This window comes from Lipophrys pholis, assembly GCF_963383615.2.
Source record: "Lipophrys pholis genome assembly, chromosome: 21".
NCBI lineage: Eukaryota > Metazoa > Chordata > Actinopteri > Blenniiformes > Blenniidae > Lipophrys > Lipophrys pholis.
In genome coordinates this window covers 23,913,808-23,933,298 of record NC_137649.1, presented here as the reverse complement: position 1 = coordinate 23,933,298, position 19,491 = coordinate 23,913,808, and the positions used below count along the sequence as shown (strand labels likewise).

Genomic DNA, 19,491 nt, shown 5'->3' with positions numbered 1-19,491 from the left:
GCTCTGGCGGACGCTTCAACCCAACATGGCACTGCGTCCCCACGCCCCGCCACGCCACGCCACGCCCCGCCACGCCACGCCACGCCCCGCCACGCCACGCCCCGCCACGCCACGCCACGCCCCGCCACGCCACGCAAAATACAAACAGAGGCAGATTTTCAAACACGTTTTATTTAAAACATTTTTAAGAAAGACCTTTAATTGATAGAAAAATAAAGCTGATCAAAACATTTTACTTCCTTTTCTTCGTCTTGAACGTAGATTTCACACACAAGAAACTCTTTTATCCGTTTAACTGCTGCGTGGTGGCGACATCGTTAGCATTACAACCGCTAACCACCGTCACATTCCATTTTCTCGTTAGTGTTACAGAAGCTAAGTCCCTTTAGTCACCATGTTAGCATTACAGATGCTAACTCACCTGGATAATCATCATGACACGGTAGCTTTAGCGATGCTAACTCACATTAACGTTACATTTTTCCATGTTAGCATCGGAGGCTAATTCTAAAACAGACTCCAACCCAGATTGACATTCTATTAAATTAGCAGTACAGATGCTAATTGTCGTTGGTCCCCCATATTTACTGAACATTGCCGATGCTAAGTCACATGGAGATTCCATTTTAACTTATTAGCTTCAGAGACGCTAACTCACTTAGATATTCCATTATAGCACGTTGACATGAGAGGTCCTGTCTAACGGTGGTAGTGAATTGTCTCGTTAGCATTAGCATTGCTAACTCACCGAGAGTCTCAGACATTCACAATCGTATCAGCGTGTAAATGTTCAGCAAAATTGATCCCAGAATTTCTAAAAAGCAGTTCTTTACCTTCCCGTTTGATCAAAAACAGTCTCAGTTTTCTTTGTCCCACTTCCTGTTAGCGGGCCCCGCCCCCTACACACCTGGAGTAGGACGGCCCGTCCGGGTGCAGCACGGCGCACACCTGGCTCAGCTTACAGTCGCCCCGGCAGGTGAGGCTGCTGTCATAACTAACCATGAAGTGCGTGAAGTACCTGTGGAAGGTCGGCGAGTCGTCGGGGACGAGGCTCAGGCCTAGCTTGAGGAGGCTGCTCGGCCGCAGGTCGGCTAGGCCGAACGCCTCCGTCATGACGTACTCCAGCCGCCAGTCGGCGCTCTGCTTCTGGTTAGCGTCAGACAGGTTGAGGAAGTATTGCCAGATGTCCTTCAGCGCAAAGAAACAGAGCTAGCTGCATCAATGCTAACATGACACGGCAAGTTAGCAGCTACAATGCTAACATGACACAGCAAGTTAGCAGTTACAATGCTAACATGATGACACGGTTAATTAGCAGCTACAATGCTAACATGATGATGCAGCTAATTAGCAGCTACAATGCTAACATGATGACGCAGTCAGCTAGTAGCCACAAGCCACATGTAGCATTAGCTTCCTACCAGCACGGAGAAATCCTTCAGGTCGTAGGAATAAGCGCGGAAAGCCGGATTGTTGGAGTACGGGTCCTTTACGCTCTTTATCGGAGTGACGGCCGGAGACACGAACAGAGAACTCACAGGATCTCCTGCAAAACACAAACAACTCATATAGAGCATCTTCCTCCTCTAACGTCCAGATTATAGAGCATCTTCCTCCTTTACACCCAGATTATAGAGCATTTTCCTCCTCTAACATCAGATTACAGAGCATTTTCCTCCTCTAACCTCCATATTATGGAGCATCTTCCTCCTCTAACATCAGATTACAGAGCATCTTCCTCCTCTAACGTCCAGATTACAGAGCATCTTCCTCCTCTAACGTCCAGATTATAGAGCATCTTCCTCCTCTAACATCAGATTACAGAGCATTTTCCTCCTCTAACATCAGATTACAGAGCATCTTCCTCCTCTAACGTCCAGATTACAGAGCATCTTCCTCCTCTAACGTCCAGATTATAGAGCATCTTCCTCCTCTAACATCAGATTACAGAGCATTTTCCTCCTCTAACGTCCAGATTACAGAGCATCTTCCCCCTCTAACGTCCAGATTATAGAGCATCTTCCTCCTCTAACATCAGATTACAGAGCATCTTCCTCCTCTAACGTCCAGATTACAGAGCATCTTCCTCCTCTAATCCAGATTATAAAGCATCTTCCTCCACTTAGACTGCAGTAAACTAAACTAAATGCATAAAACGGGATTAGAGGATGAGTTCGAGTCAGATGGGGGAATCCAGTGGGATTACAGTAATCCGTACCTTGCTGGTTGAGCAGCACCATGACGCTGTCTTTGTGCGTGTGACCGTAGAACTGTCCTGCGATCACGTGGCTGTAGCGCCTGAACATGTCCAGCAGCCGCTCGTTGTGGCGCTCCGTCATGGCCGTCACGTTCCTGGCGAAGGGGAGGAATCCCACCGGGACGTGAGCGATGACGAACACCTGCACAGGGACAGAGATTAATCCCGTCTCCATGGAAACCAGCAGAGGAACGGGCCTGCGATGGATTCAAACCTTCTCCAGGTTAACGGCTGCTTTCTTCAGGGTGACCTCCAGCCAGTCGAACTGCCCCGCCGGGTCGCTATGGTTACCAACCGCCTTGTTGGGACCGTAGTACAGGATGGTGTTGAGGCTGACCACACGCAGACCGGGCTTCACCAGCTGGGAGTAGAAACCTCCTGGGGGGGGGGCAGAGCACCGTACCGTTTCCATGGTAACTTCACGTCAAAAAGTAACTAATTACTTTGACATTGCCATGTCATGTCTCAGTTATTCTCACGTGGACGGATTACTGTATCGCTGTGTGACACTTTAGCTGCCGATGCTAATTCAAGAATGCTAATGGCAATGGAGGGTAGGGCGGATCTAGGTTAATGCTAATGCTAATGCTAATGCTAATGTACGTGGGACATCAGCAGCGTGTGGGCCGGACTAAAGACGGATCAGCTAGCGTGAAGAACAGCGTGTCGTTCTTGCGTTTCACGTTTGCGCGACAACGTTTTACAAACGACTTCAGTTAAAAAACACGTAGCTAGCATATTGGGCCACGAGTTTCTGCGTGGAGTCGAAGTTCCGGACGCTTCCGAGGGGCTTCACCTCGTGACAGCGTGGCCAGAGCGTCGGCCTGCAGCCAGGGTTTCCACAGCTCGGCAGCCGCTTTGTAGATGGCGTTGGTCGAAGTCGGTAACTGGTCCTGGAAACGGAAGTGGTAAACACGGCGTGAGCCAGGGTCACCCGGGGACATCGCCAACGTTTCACAGGAGTTACCTGTGGCCAGTAGTCGTGGTTCCCCACGGCGGGGTAGACGCTGAGGTTGGGGAAGTTCTGGTGGATGGTCTCCGTCATGTTCCGGATCACCTGGATCACCACGTCGGTGGACAGCTCGTCCACGGGGACATGGGGGGGGCTGTCCCTGCGAGGGGCCAAAAGACACAGCTCCATTATGGCGCTTTTCCAGTAGTTCCCTCTCGAGTTTTCCACTACGCGTTAGTCGCCACTACCTAGTACTTTCGTGGTACCTGCGCAGCTGAGGTTCCAAGCGAGTAGAAAATATGACGTCGGCAGACGGCAGGCCGCCGATCGACACAGAAGAGTCAGGAGAGCGTCTCGTTCACCCGCCATTTTTTAAACCCGATCACATCAAAAGCACTCCGAGACAGAGACAGAGACAGAGACAGAGACACGGTATTTCTTTGTCTGGTGGCAACCAGAGGATTCAGCGACCCGCCACCAGCATCAAGACGTCTCCGAGCCATGATAGTACCGGTGTTTTGGATTAACTGGTGTCCCTGTTAACTGGTGGCCGGCTTCCCCCAGCGTCTACTTTTCACAGATGTTAAAAGCCTGACCCGAAACCCGTAACTGTCCTGGCGAACGCCTTTAAAGTAAAGTATCAGAGCGTTTGTTTGTCTTATTTTAACATCAGCTGCTGCTAACGGCTGGTGGCAGAAGGCACCAGTTAACAGGGGCACCAGTGAAACCGAAACACCGAACAGTGAAGCTCCGATGACTCCGCCCATGCCGTGGTGCTCTATGGTAATTGAGAACGAACGCAGAAGTGTTGAGTAGGAGCAGGTGGAAAAGCGCCATCAGTCACCTGATCAACCACATGTTCTTCACGAGGCTCCTAACGTCGGCAGACGATGCGGTGGTTTACAGGAAGTCCGAAGGCTTGAGAAGGAGAACAGGTACGTGCTCGTCGACGGGTGGAAACGCCTCCAATACCTTCAATGCTACTAGCAATGACTCAGTTAGCCTGAGTGGGGCTAACGCCCGCCGTCGTACAGTGTCGAGATTATCTGAACGCTCGGATTAAATGTGGCCGTTTGTTGTTCCAGTGGACTCCTGAAACTACGCTCATGGAACCTCGAGCACAACTTCATAGTGAAGAGTCGAGGCTACGCACTGTACGGTGTACTGCAGACGCAGTACTATACATCAGTCTTAACAGAGGACCGACTTAAATCCTACTGTAGGTTTTAAACTCATTTAATAACAAAAGGCTAAAGCTAATAGCGAGCTAATCCTCCACCCAGGAGTCTTTCTAGTTTTCCGTCAGCATGTTTGATAAGCCTCTGATTGGCCCTGAGCGGATTAGCTGTGGATTAATAAAGTACTGCGTGGAAGTACTCCGGGTGAAAACAGCGGCGTCTCGTTACCTGTGCGGTGGACGTGAGCTTGAACCGGTAAAGAGACACTTTAATCTACTTTACAAGGAAAGAGAGAGAATCTTCTACTCGTCTCAGTTCCCGTTACCACGACAACGTTTCAACTGAAGATGTCGATTTAGACGTTGAAAGAAACGAAAGAAACGATTTGAAAATGTCCGTTTCCACAGAAACGCTGAAAACTATGTACTTTCCATTTTGGGCCACCAGTTGGTGCTGTTGTTAGGTTTACTACTGAAAGCACACACACACACACACACACACCAAGTTGGATTGTTTTTACGGTGACTGTCAAAATAAAACTACCAAGTTGGATTGGTATTCCGTTGACTGTCAAAATAAAACTACCAAGTTGGATTGTTATTCCGGTGACTGTCAAAATAAAACCATCAAGTTGGATCGTTATTACGGTGACTGTCAAAATAAAACCACCCAGTTGAAAGTTATCACAGTGACTGTCAAAATAAAACTACCAAGTTGGATTGGTATTCCGGTGACTGTCAAAATAAAACCACCAAGTTGGAGCGTTATCACAGTGACTGTCAAAATAAAACTACCAAGTTGGATTGGTATTCCGGTGACTGTCAAAATAAAACCACCAAGTTAGATTGTTATTACAGTGACTGTCAAAATAAAACCACCAAGTTGAGTTGTTATTACGGTGACTGTCAAAATAAAACCACCAAGTTAGATTGTTATTACAGTGACTGTCAAAATAAAACCACCCAGTTGGATTGTTATTACTGTGACTGTCAAAATAAAACTACCAAGTTGGATTGGTATTCCGGTGACTGTCAAAATAAAACCACCAAGTTGAATCGTTATCACAGTGACTGTCAAAAGAAAACTACCAAGTTGAATTGGTATTCCGGTGACTGTCAAAATAAAACCACCAAGTTGGATCGTTATCACAGTGACTGTCAAAATAAAACCACCAAGTTGAATCGTTATCACAGTGACTGTCAAAATAAAACTACCAAGTTGGATTGGTATTCCGGTGACTGTCAAAATAAAACCACCAAGTTGGATCGTTATCACAGTGACTGTCAAAATAAAACTACCAAGTTGGATTGTTATTACGGTGACTGTCAAAATAAAACTACCAAGTTGGATTGTTATTACGGTGACTGTCAAAATAAAACTACCAAGTTGGATTGTTATTACGGTGACTGTCAAAATAAAACTACCAAGTTGGATTGTTATTACGGTGACTGTCAAAATAAAACCACCAAGTTGGATTGTTATTACGGTGACTGTCATATGGTGGCCCAGAAGGGCCAACGTCACACTACAACAACAAATAGTCTCAACACAACAACAACAGTGATTTCAGTTGAAAGCGTAGTCGTGTAATCGGGGCCTTGGAAGGTAAAGCGACGCTACAATCCTGAAAGTTTCACAATAAATCAACCGTCTCTTTGTGTGTCTGTGGTTTTCTTGTCTTATGAACATCACAGTGGTGGAATTGCCGAGTGTGACCAGAGAAACAACCACAAGGGAAACTGACAAGACGCTTTTCAAGAAAACAGGAAGTGAAACTTGTGCTTATTGAGTCACATGAACACACACACACACACACACACACACACACACACACACACACACACACACACACACACACACACACACACACACACACACACACACACACACACACACACACACACACACACACACACACACACACACACACACACACACACACACACACACACACACACACACAGACCAGTTCCTGAAACGCACGGAGCTCAACCCACAGAAACAGCTCGGCTGAAGTTCCTCAGTGCAGACTCCATACGGTGAAATATTTCATGTCAATTCAGAAAACAATTCATACAATTCAATGCTTTTCATGTTGACCTGGAGAACTGGTCCAACGTTTGTTCATAAAAAGTCATAAAAGACTCAAATACAGGGGGGGAATACATAACCTGTGTACAGTCCAGAATAGTCCTAGAGTATATCCAAAATAAGTCACAAACACAGTTAAACAGCCCGAGTGTAAAATATAAAGAAAACTTTTGCAAAATCTAGTCCTAAACTGGTCTCACAGATTAAGAAAATTGGTCTAAAACATGTGGAAAGTTTGTCCAAAACTGATGTAACGTGATCAACAACTAGTCCTGAACCAGTCGGACATCCAGCCCATAATGACCATGTTCAGTAGTATAGAGAGTAACCGCTGACCGGCGCAGACTAAAGCGTGCTGGAGGAGAGTTAAGGCATAGCTCCACCCCTTCCTCGGGTACCGACCCGGTCCAGATGATGAAGTCCTGCAGCTGCGTGAGCGGCGCCATGTGAGCGAAGGCCGAGCGGATGAGTCGGTATGGGGAGTCGCACAGGAAGTCCCCGAACACACCGGGCCGGCTGGCGGGGGCTCCTTTGGAGGAGAAGCACACCTTGGTGGGGTCGGGGGTCAGGTGGTAGGTGGGGTCCAGGTGGAGGTCGGTGATGTGCCAGAACCGGCCTGCACACGGAACCATCGTCAATGAAGATTTAGATTAAGGACCCTTGGTCCAAAAAAGGTACGAGACTTTTGCCTCCTTTTCATATTATCCTATCAGTTTCTGACAGCTGATCAATCGGGAGACAAGTCAAAACTATGTCCAATATAAATCTAGAACTATTTCTAAGCTATGTCCAAACTAAATACAAATTACGTCCAATATAAATCCAGTACTATTTCTAAACTATGTCCAAGTTAAGTACAAAGTACAGCTGAACTATGTCCTAAATAAGCCCATAAGCAGTCCAAATTATGTCCAAAATAAACATCAATAATTCTATTTTGTTTTTATCAAAAAAGAAGCCGTAATAATCCAGAATCTAATCCGGAGTCTATAATAGAGTTCCATAGAGTAGATCCATGAGACAATTAATTCGTTTACTGTGGACAGACTTAAAAGCAGAAATACGTTCAAAAATCATCTAATTATAGTTTCTTTAACGAGTTACGAATAAACAACCACTTCCACACTGATAATAGACACCTTAAATTTATTGAGAATAACTAATTGTAAATTCGGCGAGTTTAATATGAACGAATAAGCCCTACATTTAGCAGAATTTCCACTTTTGGACTCACCTGAAGCCGACAGGTCGCTACTTCCGGTCGGTGCAGCCGCGAGCGGAGCGATCCCGCTCGCCAACAGCGCCACGAAACACAATGACTGCAGCATGTTCCCGAGGTTTAACACACTGGGACACGCATTCAATCGCGTTTAATCACAATTCATAACATTTAATCTGAACTCCAAGCAGAAGGTCGCTGCTGGCTGAAGTAAACAGGAAACCAGCCGGAAGTCCGACCGGTCATATTGGACGACAGGTGGGCGGAGCTTCGTAAACACGGAAGTCTTTAAAAGTGTATATATATATATATATATATATATATATATATATATATATATATATATATATATATATATATATATATATATATATATACACTTTGAAATATTTTATATTATAGAACTTTGAAAGAAAGTTAAACCCCATTATGTTTATTACCCCCCTTTTTTGGGGAACCTACAAATATTTAAGTATGACTGGGTTACAGGTGATTGGAGCACAAAAAGCCATGTCTTTTTTTGAAAACAAATATTTAAAATGTATGCTTCAAAAAAGTACATTTTACAGTAAGGATTTAATTTAGAAAGAAACAACATTTTCTGATGAGGTTTTGAAATCTGGGCGTGTCGATTGTTTACGGCTGATGCACCTACCTGTTGACTGTTAGCTTTAGCATTAGCCTGTATGTAGCGGTGATTAGCATTAGCATCCTTACATAAAGGTCCTCTTCCATTCAGTCGACTTTAGAGTTGGTTCGTCAGAGGCCAATCGTGAGGTTTGATGGGGTTGTGAATGTGTACGACCAGTCATGATAATCACGTTGTAGTGTTTACCGTAATAGCAACTTGCTCTCAACGGGCTTTTTCTGTTCTCCCACTTAGTTTTACGCACAAATAAAATTACATGCACGGTTTTTCAACAGAAGTATGCCCCATCTAGAGTGTCCCCTCTACATTTCCTCCTTGGATCGCTCTGAGACTCCAGTTCTGAAAAGCAACATGTAAAATGTCCCACCGTAAGTCGCATCAGCATTAGCATCATTAGCAGCCTTCTTACCAAGCTGCTTTCTGCAAGAGCTGTTTTAAAAGTAAGATAGTTTTTTCACCATTTTAACTTAACTAATCACACAAATATTTTGAAATGAGAAACTTTCAACTTTTCACAAGGTAGTTTGAGTGAAAAACTTCAACAATCCTGAAAGAAAAATTAGCACTGTTAGCTATTGATTCCAGTTAAAGTTTATTTAAAAAGAATTTCAATAAAAGAGGAGCAAGTCAAAGTTTTACTCTCTGTGTGTTTTATTTCAAATTCCAGAGTTTCAAAGACGATCCATCCGCCATGACAGAAATGTATAAAAAAAAAATTTAAAAAAAAGATCTTAAAAAAAATGGCTCGCGGCTGTCGGAGCGCAAAGAGAAGCGTCACATGTCCACAACGATTAGAAAATCAACACTTCTCAGCCGGTTGGGACGAAGACGCTCACGCCTTCTCGTAGGTACGCACCGCGTGGATGTCCTCGAACGTCAAGTTCTGAAAAAGAGAAATAATCGAAACAAAAACAACAAAAAAAACTGGTTTAGTAGATTAGCATCTGGTTGCTAATCTGCACAATGCTAGCAGGCTAATTCATTCCCAATCGAATAGGAATACTGTTTGTGTTTTCAGTATGTATTGTAAATTTGTTAGCCTAATGTAGTATTTTTAAGAACAAATAGACAATTAGCTTGTTGCTAATGTGTGCAATGCTAGTAGGCTAATTTATTATAACTGAAATGGAAACATCGGCCGTATTTCTAGTGTTGATTGCTTATCTGGTAGTTTAATTTGGTGTTTTTACGAAGAAACCATTTTGAAGCGCGGCTAACGGGTAGCGACTCTCGCACAAATCACCAGTTAGCTGTGTGCTAATCTGCCCAATGCTAACAGGTTGATTCAACCAAAGATTCTGGACGATTACGATCATTGATTCTGAAGCTTTAGAGTTCTGACTTGTTTTGTGTTTGCTATTTCTCCGTATTATCATACGGGATTAAATCAACTCCCTCTGAGGATTTCTCACAAATATGTGTTTTGTTAAAATCAAAATGAGGAAAAAGATCTAGTACAAAACGGGTAAAAGTCATAATGGTAAGTTCTTTCATGATGTCACAGGTTTTCCTCGGCTCCAGCGTATTTAGCCGTAACGGAATAATTATGAATAGATGAAACAGTGATCGTGAGTTGTGTGTCCTCCGTCTCACCATCACCATCTTCCCGTCCTTGATCTCTCGGACGAACTTGGTCTCTTTGCCGTCCCACTTCTGCACGTGGACCAGCTGGTCTCCGTCCATGGTGACTGTGGACTGAACGGCGGCGGTGGAACGTTAGCGTGAAGGGAGAGAACCGCAAGAACAGAACCACATCTGACGACGGTCACGTACTGGACAGATTTTACCTAGAGTTTACAAGCAAGAATACGAGTACGAGTACTAGCTACTTGCCAATAAAGAGTACCGATACTAGTGCTCGATAGAGGGTACCACGCTATGCGTACTGTGAGACTGTCGGAGGTGAAGTAGCGTCGACACAGAGGCTGAATGGAGGAGAGTCACAGCGACGCGCAGCATTCATGTATCACTTCATATGGAGTAGGCTTTACGACATTTAATGAGTACTGGTATCAGTACTAGGTATCAGCAAGTACATAAAAGATTAGTACTTGTATCGGTACTTGGTTTCGGCAAGTGCCGAAAGACTAGTACTCATACCGGTACACAGTATCGGCAAGTAAATAAAGGTTAGTACTGGTATCAGTAGTCGACATTGACAAGTAAATAAAGGTTAGTACTGGTATCGGTAGTCGGTATTGGCACCTACATAAAGGTTAGTACTGGTGTCAGTACTGGCATGTACCTAAAGGTAAGTAGTGATATAAGTCCTTGGTATCGGCAAGTACCTAAAGATTGGTGCTGGTATTGATACTCTATATTGGCAAGTCCCGAAATGTTAGTACTGGTACTTGTACTTGTACTTGTCCCAAAAAGAAAGAGAAGTCGGCGTTGTGTTTGTCTCACTTTGCAGGTCCTGTCGTCGGCGGTGGTCTCGTCGAACTCCTCCCCCAGCTTGAAGGAGATCTCGGTGTTCTTGAAGGTGCTCTGCGTGCGGACGGTCAGCTTGTCGCCGTCCTGGCTGATGATCACCGTGGGTTTGGTCACGTTGCCCACCTGCCGCGTGGCGAAGCCCACGCCTGAGAGGCCGGGCAGACGTCGGACAGGTTAAACACCGCCGCTCGGGCCGGGGCGTCGCCCTCACACCCGCCGCTACTCACACCCGCCGCTACTCACCCAGCGCTTTCATGTACTCGTCGAAGTTCTCGCTCTCCACCAGTTTCCAGGTGGCACAGAAGGCGTCGGCCATGGCGAAGCAGCAGAGGACGGATCAACGGACGGTCGGATCTCTGAAGCACCGCGAGCACAAGCTGACCCCTCCTGGTGCCGCCGGAGGGTTTAATACTCCAGACGGGGTGGGGGGGGGGGGGACCCGGCACACCATTGGCTCAAGAAACCCCCCTCCAATACACAGGCATACACACACACACACACACACACACACACACACACACACACACACACACACACACACACACACACACACACACACACACACACACACACACAGGACTGGGTATTTAAATGAGGTCTTGTTCCTCGACGACCAAAAGCAGCTAAATGAGTCGGTTCGTATGCAAATGATGTCACGACTCTTTCAGGCCTTTCGATGGTTCACAGCTCAGGAAAAGACCCACGGGACGGGAAAAACTTTTTTGTTCACACACACACACACACACACACACACACACACACACACACACACACACACACACACACACACACACACACACACACACACGCTCGTTTGACACATTAAGGGTCAAGAAGCAAGAAGCGGCTCCTCCAGTCGGTTCATGAGAAATTAAACCAAAGTTCGAGCATTAAAGGCTATAATCCCCACCCCCCACCCCCACCCCCCACCCCCCATCAAGAATGTGTCCTGCAGGGCGGCGCCGCTGAAGCAGAATCAGTGTGTTTGACAGCTCTTTGTCCTCATCGGCATTAACGACCCCCCCAACATCGACACACTCAAAAATAATTACTGTCAGAAGGTGGGTGTGTGTGTGTGTGTGTGTGTGTGTGTGTGTGTGTGTGTGTGTGTGTGTGTGTGTGTGTGTGTGTGTGTGTGTGTGTGTGTGTGTGTGTGTGTGTGTGTGTGTGTGTGTGTGTGTGTGTGTGTGTGTGTGTGTGTGTGTTTGGGGGTGACTGAGAGCTAGAAAGGTTGTCAGTTCGATTCCAGCTGGGAACTGAAATCTCAACCAGCTGTTGTTAAACTCTGAGATGAGACAGAAGTCAGATCAATGAACTCTGGTCCATCAGGTGTCCAGTCGTTGTCATAACTACACAGCTGGTCTGGAGGAACCCAGACAGAACCAGCAGAACCCAGACAGAAAGCAACAGAACCAACAGAACCCAGAAGGAAAGCAACAGAACCAGCAGAACCCAGACAGAAAGCAACAGAACCCGAGGTTTGGATGTCCAGTCAGTCAGTCGAGTCGATTTGTCCTTCACGTTGTTATTGAGGTTGTAACTTCGGCTTCATTAATTAATAAAAAGTTATTTTCTACTTCTTTTCTATCTTTAAGTTCTGTCACCTCGTTTACTGCTTTACACCACCTGATTCTTTGTTTTAACATTTACAACTTTTAAAGACTTTTTTTCTTTTCAGTTTCCTTTCCAACGCTGCCATCTAGTGGCTGAGCAACAAACTGCTCACACTCACACACACACACACACACACACACACACACACACACACACACACACACACACACACACACACACACTCTGGTTAAACATTGTCTCTCAGTTTGCTTTGTACCTTCTGTTGTTTTCACGCTGCAGCCATTATTGACTCAGTAATTAAAGTATTTTAACGTCGAGACTCTGTCTTCATCACACACAACGCCATCTGTTCCCAAAGTACCTGATACAACTCTTCCTCCTGAGGAGGAGGAGGAGGAGGAGAGCAGCTTCTTTAGAAGCAGTGATTTCATAAAGGGAACAGACGATCTCCCGCAGCAGAACGAGTTCACACTCTTCACGCTCGGCGCTTCTGCTCATCCCACAAATGCTGTTCTTCACAAAAGAAGACGAACTTTAAAAGGAGATTTATTTATTTTGTTACAACAAAGAAATAATCTAACAAACACGGCTCCCAGTTCTGTGTCTTCTGACCGGGAAATATCCGAAACAAAGGCTTTTCTTCTGAAAAGCCAAGCAGCAGCTTCCTGCAGCCAGCGAATCCGACAGGAAGTGTCCGTACCTGACGTCACTGCCCGGCTCCCGTCCCCATGAACACCGTGTTTATGGGCGGCAGCGAGGACACCAGGTCCGCCACCGCCGCGCCGCGCTGCGCCGACATGGCGGCGTCCTGCGAGGCGAACGGAGACGGCAGGCCGAACAGGCAGGGATCTGCGGGGGGGGGGGGCACTGATCAACCAATCACACACTTCTCAGGCCCCGTTTCCCTGACAATAGAAATGTGCAGTATTTCTTATTTAGTTTTTTTGGGGTTCCGGGGATCAGACTACGTACCGGCTCCGCCCTCCGCCTCGCCGAAGAATCCTCCGGCCGACTTCCTGCCGGGTTGGTCCAGGATGTTGAGCGGGTCGTGGACGTCGGAGTACGTGGAGGGGAACGGCCGCAGGCTGGCCACGCTGCTGATGACCGACACGTGCTGCTCCACCAGGCGAGAGCCGTCCACGTAGCCGCCGCCGTTGCCATAGTAACCTGGGGCAGGACGGCAGTTTGGAGCTGATTCATGGTTGATTTATGAAGACGATGCTGTTTTCTGAGGCCGCCGGGTGATGATGCACCGATACCGAGACCGATACCAGTATCTGGTCCGACACTGCACTGAGTACTTGTACTCGTAAAAGATCGCTGGTATAACCCAGAGAGTATTACATGGCATCAGGTGTCAGCAACGTCGCCTGCAGCAACGCAGGAGAGAGCGAGCAACGTCGCGGTTTAGAGATTCTTTAATATTAATGACAACAGAAGTAAGACGGACTGTAAACCATGTTTGTAGAAAATATCAAGAGGAGCAGGAAGATAGTTCATACAACACCAGCAACTTCATCACCAGCAACTTCATCACAAGCAACTTCATCACAAGCAACTTCATCACCAGCAATTTCATCACCAGCAACGTCATCACCAGCAACTTCATCACAAGCAACTTCATCACCAGCAACGTCATCACAAGCAACTTCATCACAAGCAACTTCATCACCAGCAACGTCATCACCAGCAACTTCATCACCAGCAACTTAATCACCAGCAACTTCATCACCAGCAACGTAATCACCAGCAACGTCATCACCAGCAACTTCATCACCAGCAACGTCATCACAAGCAACTTCATCACAAGCAACTTCATCACAAGCAACTTCATCACCAGCAACGTCATCACCAGCAATTTCAACACCAGCAACTTTTTGTTGCAAAGTTTGGACCAGCAGCGAGCCCGATGTTGTTCAGCGTATTAAATACTCAACTGTGAGCGATGCTACTTGCTACATGCTAAAGAGTTTAAACTTGTTTAAATTATTTAGTTTGTCACATTTTGAATCATTTTCATTCAGATGATTTAATTCTCATTTTTAACAGATTTCACACCAGGAAGTTTATTTTCTCTTGAACGGTCGTTAGATTAGAGTCTTTAGATTAGAGTCTTTAGATTAGAGTCTGTAGATTAGAGTCTGTAGATTAGAGTCTTTAGATTAGAGTCTGTAGATTAGAGTCTGTAGATTAGAGTCTGTCGCTTCGCCGTCAAAACTTTGGCTCAGACTCTTTCTGTCGTTTCGCACAAGTCGGCGGTTAAAAGTTGTTAAAAGTCCAGAACTAGTTGGAACAGACGGAACCGTGGAGCTTCTCTTACCGCTGTGCGCCGTGGCGCCGTACGTCTGGCCCTGGCACCCGCCGCCCAGGTTCAGTCCCGCCCCCACAAACCCAAACCCCTCGGCTGAGTCCAGGATCTGCAGGTCCAGGTCGGTCTGAACCGGATCAGAACCCGACGGGTAGCTGGACGTGGGCCGGAGCGCCGAGCCGTAAGGCGTCAACGAGCAGGTGGATTCCCCGATGGAGTGATGGGCGGCGGCAGGCTGAGCAGCGTAGAACACGTCTTTACTCAGGTGCTGCTCGGTGAACGGGGAGTAGCGGGACAGGGAACATCCCAGAGACGAAGACTGGGACTGACTGGAGGACACGCACGGGTTCTGGTTCTGAAGCCTGGAACACAAACATAGATCCATCTTCAGACACAAGGAGGCAAAGACATCTACTGACCGACCAGCTCAGTGGCCAACCGACCGACCGACCGACCAACCGACCAGCTCAGTGACCGACCGACCAACCGACCGACCAACCGACCGACCAACCGACCAGCTCAGTGACCGACTGACCAACCGACCGACCAACCGACCAGCTAGGTGACCGACCGACCGACCGACCAACCGACCGACCGACCGACCAACCGACCAGCTTAGTGACCGACCAAGCAACCGACCGACCAACCAACCGACCAACCGACCAGCTCAGTGACCGACCGACCAGCCGACCGACCGACCGACCGACCAGCTCAGTGACCAGTCCTCTGACCGACCGACCAACCGACCGACCGACCAACCGACCAGCCAGAAATCAAATATCAACCTAAGCAACTATTGATCAAACAAACCAATGTATAATCAACCAACCAATCAATTACTAATCAGCCTTTGAATCAAACTACCATCCAACAAATCGAACACCCACCCACCAATAGATTAATCATCCAACCAACCAGTTTACAAACTAACCAACCAACCAACCAACCAACATCCAACCAACAGATCGACCAACCAACCAATGACTTAATCAACCAACTAGGCCAAACTACCGGTCAAGTAAAGCAACTCTGGAGGATTACTGGGGGGATGAAGGCTGACCTGACAGCTGTGTGGTAGTTCGCGGTCGAGGATCCGCCGGCCGGAGGGAAATAAGTGGCCCTGGTCTGAGGTAGGCAGTGGTACAGGGTTTCTGGGTAAGACGAGCAGGGGCCGGGCTGGGCCAGCACACTGAGGGAGGAGAGGCAGGAGGTGGAGGAGGTGGAGGAGGAGGTGGAGGATGAAGAGGAGGACACCAGCAGCCTCCCCGCCATCGGCCCCTGGTTGATGACGGACCCTCGGTGCACCAGCGCTGCAGGGGAGATGGGAGGCGTCATGAGGGGGCCGCTGACCTGACACAAATCCATCTGAGCACCTGGAAGACAACGAAGAGGGCAAAGAGTCTCAGTCACGTTTACGCTGACTGTGTTTTCAATCAGGTTCCGTTTACAGAACAACGTCTCAACTCGTTTTTACATCGACGTTCCAGGAACGTTTCACGTTTCCACGGAAACATTCAGAAAACGATGTCCGTTTATACGACAGCAGCATCAATGTTTGTTTCCAAAAAGCATTGTTTGTCATTTCTAAATCATCCATCCATCCATCCATCCATCCATCCATCCATCCATCCATCCATCCATCCATCCATCCATCCATTCATTCATTCATTCATCCACCCATCCATCCATCCATCCATCCATCCCTCCATCCATCCATCCATTCATCCACCCACCCACCCATCCATCCCTCCATCCATCCATCCCTCCATCCATCCATCCCTCCATCCATCCATCCATCCATCCATCCATCCCTCCATCCACCCATCCATCCATCCATTCATCCATCCATCCATCCATCCATCCATCCCTCCATCCCTCCATCCATCCATTCATTCATCCATCCATCCATCCATCCATCCATCCATCCATCCATCCATTCATTCATTCATCCACCCATCCATCCATCCATCCATCCCTCCATCCATCCATTCATTCATCCACCCACCCACCCATCCATCCATCCATCCATCCATCCATCCATCCATCCATCCATCCATCCATCCATCCCTCCCTCCATCCATCCACCCATCCATCCATCCATTCATCCATCCATCCATCCATCCATCCATCCATCCCTCCATCCCTCCATCCATCCATTCATTCATCCACCCACCCACCCATCCATCCATCCATCCATCCACCCATCCATCCATCCATTCATCCATCCATCCATCCATCCATCCATCCATCCATCCACCCATCCATCCATCCATTCATCCATCCATCCATCCATCCATCCATCCATCCATCCATCCATCCATTCATCCATCCACCTGACACAGTGAAGCCTGAGGTGTCGGCAGCCTGGTAGACCGTAGCTTTTGCTTCCAGGCTCTGCTGCTGATTGGTGGACAGGGACATGTAGGCGTGTTCTCCCAGAGACTCGTTCTTCACTGATTGGTCCGAGTTCACTGACGCCTTGTTGCGATTGGCCAGGAAGCAGGAACTGGGCGAGGCCATGAAGGCAGCTTTACTGGCGTCTGAAAGACAAACAGCCTCAAAATCACAATGGTCGACTCAACATCCAACATCAGATTATAGAGCATCTCCCTCCTCTACCATCAGATTATAGAGCATATTCCACCTCTACCATCAGATTATAGAGCATTTACTCATCTACCATCAGATTATAGAGCATCTTCATCCTCCACCATCAGATTATAGAGCATCTTCCCCCTAACATCAGATTATAGAGCATCTTCATCCTCCACCATCAGATTATAGAGCAGTTTACTCCTCTACCATCAGATTATAGAGCATATTCATCCTCTACCATTAGATTATAAAGCATCTTCCTCCTCTACCACCAGATTCTAGAGCATCTCCATCCTCCACCATCAGATTATAGAGCATTTTACTCCTCTACCATTAGATTATAGAGCATCTCCATCCTGCACCATGAGATTATAGAGCATCTCCCTCCTCTAACATCAGATTATAGAGCATCGTCCTCCTCTAACACCAGATTATAGAGCATCCTCCTCCTAAACACCCAGATTATAGAGCGTCTCTCGTAACCAGAGTGCTTCTACCTGCGTTCTTCATGTATTTCTCCAGCAGGGCCTGCAGGTCCTGCTCCTTGTGGTTGTTGAACTGAGTTTCCAGGGCCAGCAGGATATACTCGTCCAGCAGCATCCTGATCAGATGGAAGGAACCTGTCAAACACACAGACTCCGTCTCAACATCTGGGCGCACGGTTCGATTCCCGCACGCGTGACCTCTGGCAACCGGGAGGTCTTTGTTTGAGCTACGGGGGTCAACGGTTCGTGTTTGAGTTTGGGCAGAACTCTCCGGGGGAAGATGAAAGAGGTGAGGAGCCACCAAATGTTCAGTGTTTGTTCACACAGACGTGGTCAGCGAGCTGTTTGAACAGGGAGCAGCACGCCACCCGCTGATAAGCTGAGTAATCAGAGCCGCCGGCCATTACACTTTATGATGCTGCTGCTGTGACAATCTGCTCCGGACTCACTGTGTGTGTGTGTGTGTGTGTGTGTGTGTGTGTGTGTGTGTGTGTGTGTGTGTGTGTGTGTGTGTGTGTGTGTGTGTGTGTGTGTGTGTGTGTGTGTGTGTGTGTGTGTGTGTGTGTACCAAAGCTGCAGGCGTTGTTCAGCGTCAGGTTGTGCATCACTCGCGCTCCAAAAAAGCTCCACCTCAGCAGGAAGTCCTGAGCTCGTCTCTTCACCGAGCGGCCGCTCTGCTTCCCGGGCTGAACCACAAACAGGTACAGGTACAGGTACAGGTACAGGTACAGGCACAGGTACAGGTAGAAGTACAGGCACAGGTAGAAGTACAGGCACAAGCACAGGTACAGGTACGACACAAACAATGATAGACATATTGGGAGAGGTACAGGTACAGGTAAGGGTAGAGGTACTGGTAGAGACACAGGTAAATGTGGAGGTAGAGGTACAGGTACAGGTACAGGTACAGGTACAGGTACAGGTACAGGTACAGGTACAGGTACAGGTACAGGTACAGGTACAGGCACTACACAAACAATGATAGACATATTGGGAGAGGTACAGAAAGAGATAGAGGTACGGGTACAGGTAAGGGTAGAGGTACTGGTAGAGACACAGGTAAATGTGGAGGTACAGGTAGAGGTACACGTGCAGTACAGTGTGCAGTAGTACCTTGATGACTTTGTGCTCCACCACCGAGTCGAGCCACTCGATGAAAGACTCCACAGTGGCGTTTTTCCTCAGAAGTTCTTTGAGCTCCTGGAACACGGCGATGGAGTCGTCTGGAGGAGAGACAAGACGTGGTGACGTGGTGACGTGGTGGTGATGGAGTGACGTTGTGACATGGTGAGATGACGTGGTGACGTGGTGGTGATGGAGTGACGTTGTGACATGGTGAGATGACGTGGTGACGTGGTGACGTGGTGGTGATGGAGTGACGTTGTGACATGGTGAGATGACGTGGTGACGTGGTGACGTGGTGGTGATGGAGTGACGTTGTGACATGGTGAGATGACGTGGTGACGTGGTGGTGATGGAGTGACGTTGTGACATGGTGAGATGACGTGGTGACGTGGTGGTGATGGAGTGACGTTGTGACATGGTGAGATGACGTAGTGACGTGGTGACATGGTGAGATGACGTGGTGACGTGGTGGTGATGGAGTGACGTTGTGACATGGTGAGATGACGTGGTGACGTGGTGGTGATGGAGTGACGTTGTGACATGGTGAGATGACGTAGTGAAGTGGTGACATGGTGAGATGACGTGGTGACGTGGTGGTGATGGAGTGACGTTGTGACATGGTGA

General features: G+C 47.6%; 3 protein-coding genes across 3 annotated transcripts in view; all 3 read right to left on the bottom strand.

Moving 5' to 3' along the window:
• Positions 1-151: 151 nt before the first annotated feature.
• smpdl3a (sphingomyelin phosphodiesterase acid like 3A) lies at positions 152-7,977 on the bottom strand. The gene is made up of 8 exons (XM_080490321.1): positions 7,713-7,977; positions 6,881-7,094; positions 3,225-3,369; positions 3,054-3,150; positions 2,472-2,635; positions 2,219-2,399; positions 1,422-1,546; positions 152-1,188 (listed from the first exon to the last, which is right to left on the bottom strand). Exons 1-8 carry the CDS (start codon positions 7,804-7,806, stop codon positions 883-885), a joined length of 1,326 nt encoding a protein of 441 aa, XP_080346447.1. The 5' UTR covers positions 7,807-7,977; the 3' UTR covers positions 152-882.
• Positions 7,978-8,975: 998 nt separating this feature from the next.
• Positions 8,976-11,346, bottom strand: LOC308126246 (fatty acid-binding protein, brain). The gene is made up of 4 exons (XM_080490484.1): positions 11,023-11,346; positions 10,753-10,925; positions 9,940-10,041; positions 8,976-9,229 (listed from the first exon to the last, which is right to left on the bottom strand). Exons 1-4 carry the CDS (start codon positions 11,093-11,095, stop codon positions 9,179-9,181), a joined length of 399 nt encoding a protein of 132 aa, XP_080346610.1. The 5' UTR covers positions 11,096-11,346; the 3' UTR covers positions 8,976-9,178.
• Positions 11,347-13,060: 1,714 nt separating this feature from the next.
• The window catches only part of rfx6 (regulatory factor X, 6), a gene marked incomplete at both ends in the record, with an annotated part of 19,319 nt that continues 12,888 nt past the window's right edge, over positions 13,061-19,491 (bottom strand). The window contains 8 exons of the mRNA XM_080490169.1: positions 13,061-13,203; positions 13,327-13,521; positions 14,675-15,017; positions 15,704-16,035; positions 16,996-17,202; positions 17,755-17,877; positions 18,311-18,428; positions 18,856-18,965. Of these exons, the coding sequence (XP_080346295.1) occupies positions 13,061-13,203; positions 13,327-13,521; positions 14,675-15,017; positions 15,704-16,035; positions 16,996-17,202; positions 17,755-17,877; positions 18,311-18,428; positions 18,856-18,965 (1,571 nt within the window). The remainder of the gene's footprint in view (positions 13,204-13,326; positions 13,522-14,674; positions 15,018-15,703; positions 16,036-16,995; positions 17,203-17,754; positions 17,878-18,310; positions 18,429-18,855; positions 18,966-19,491) is intronic.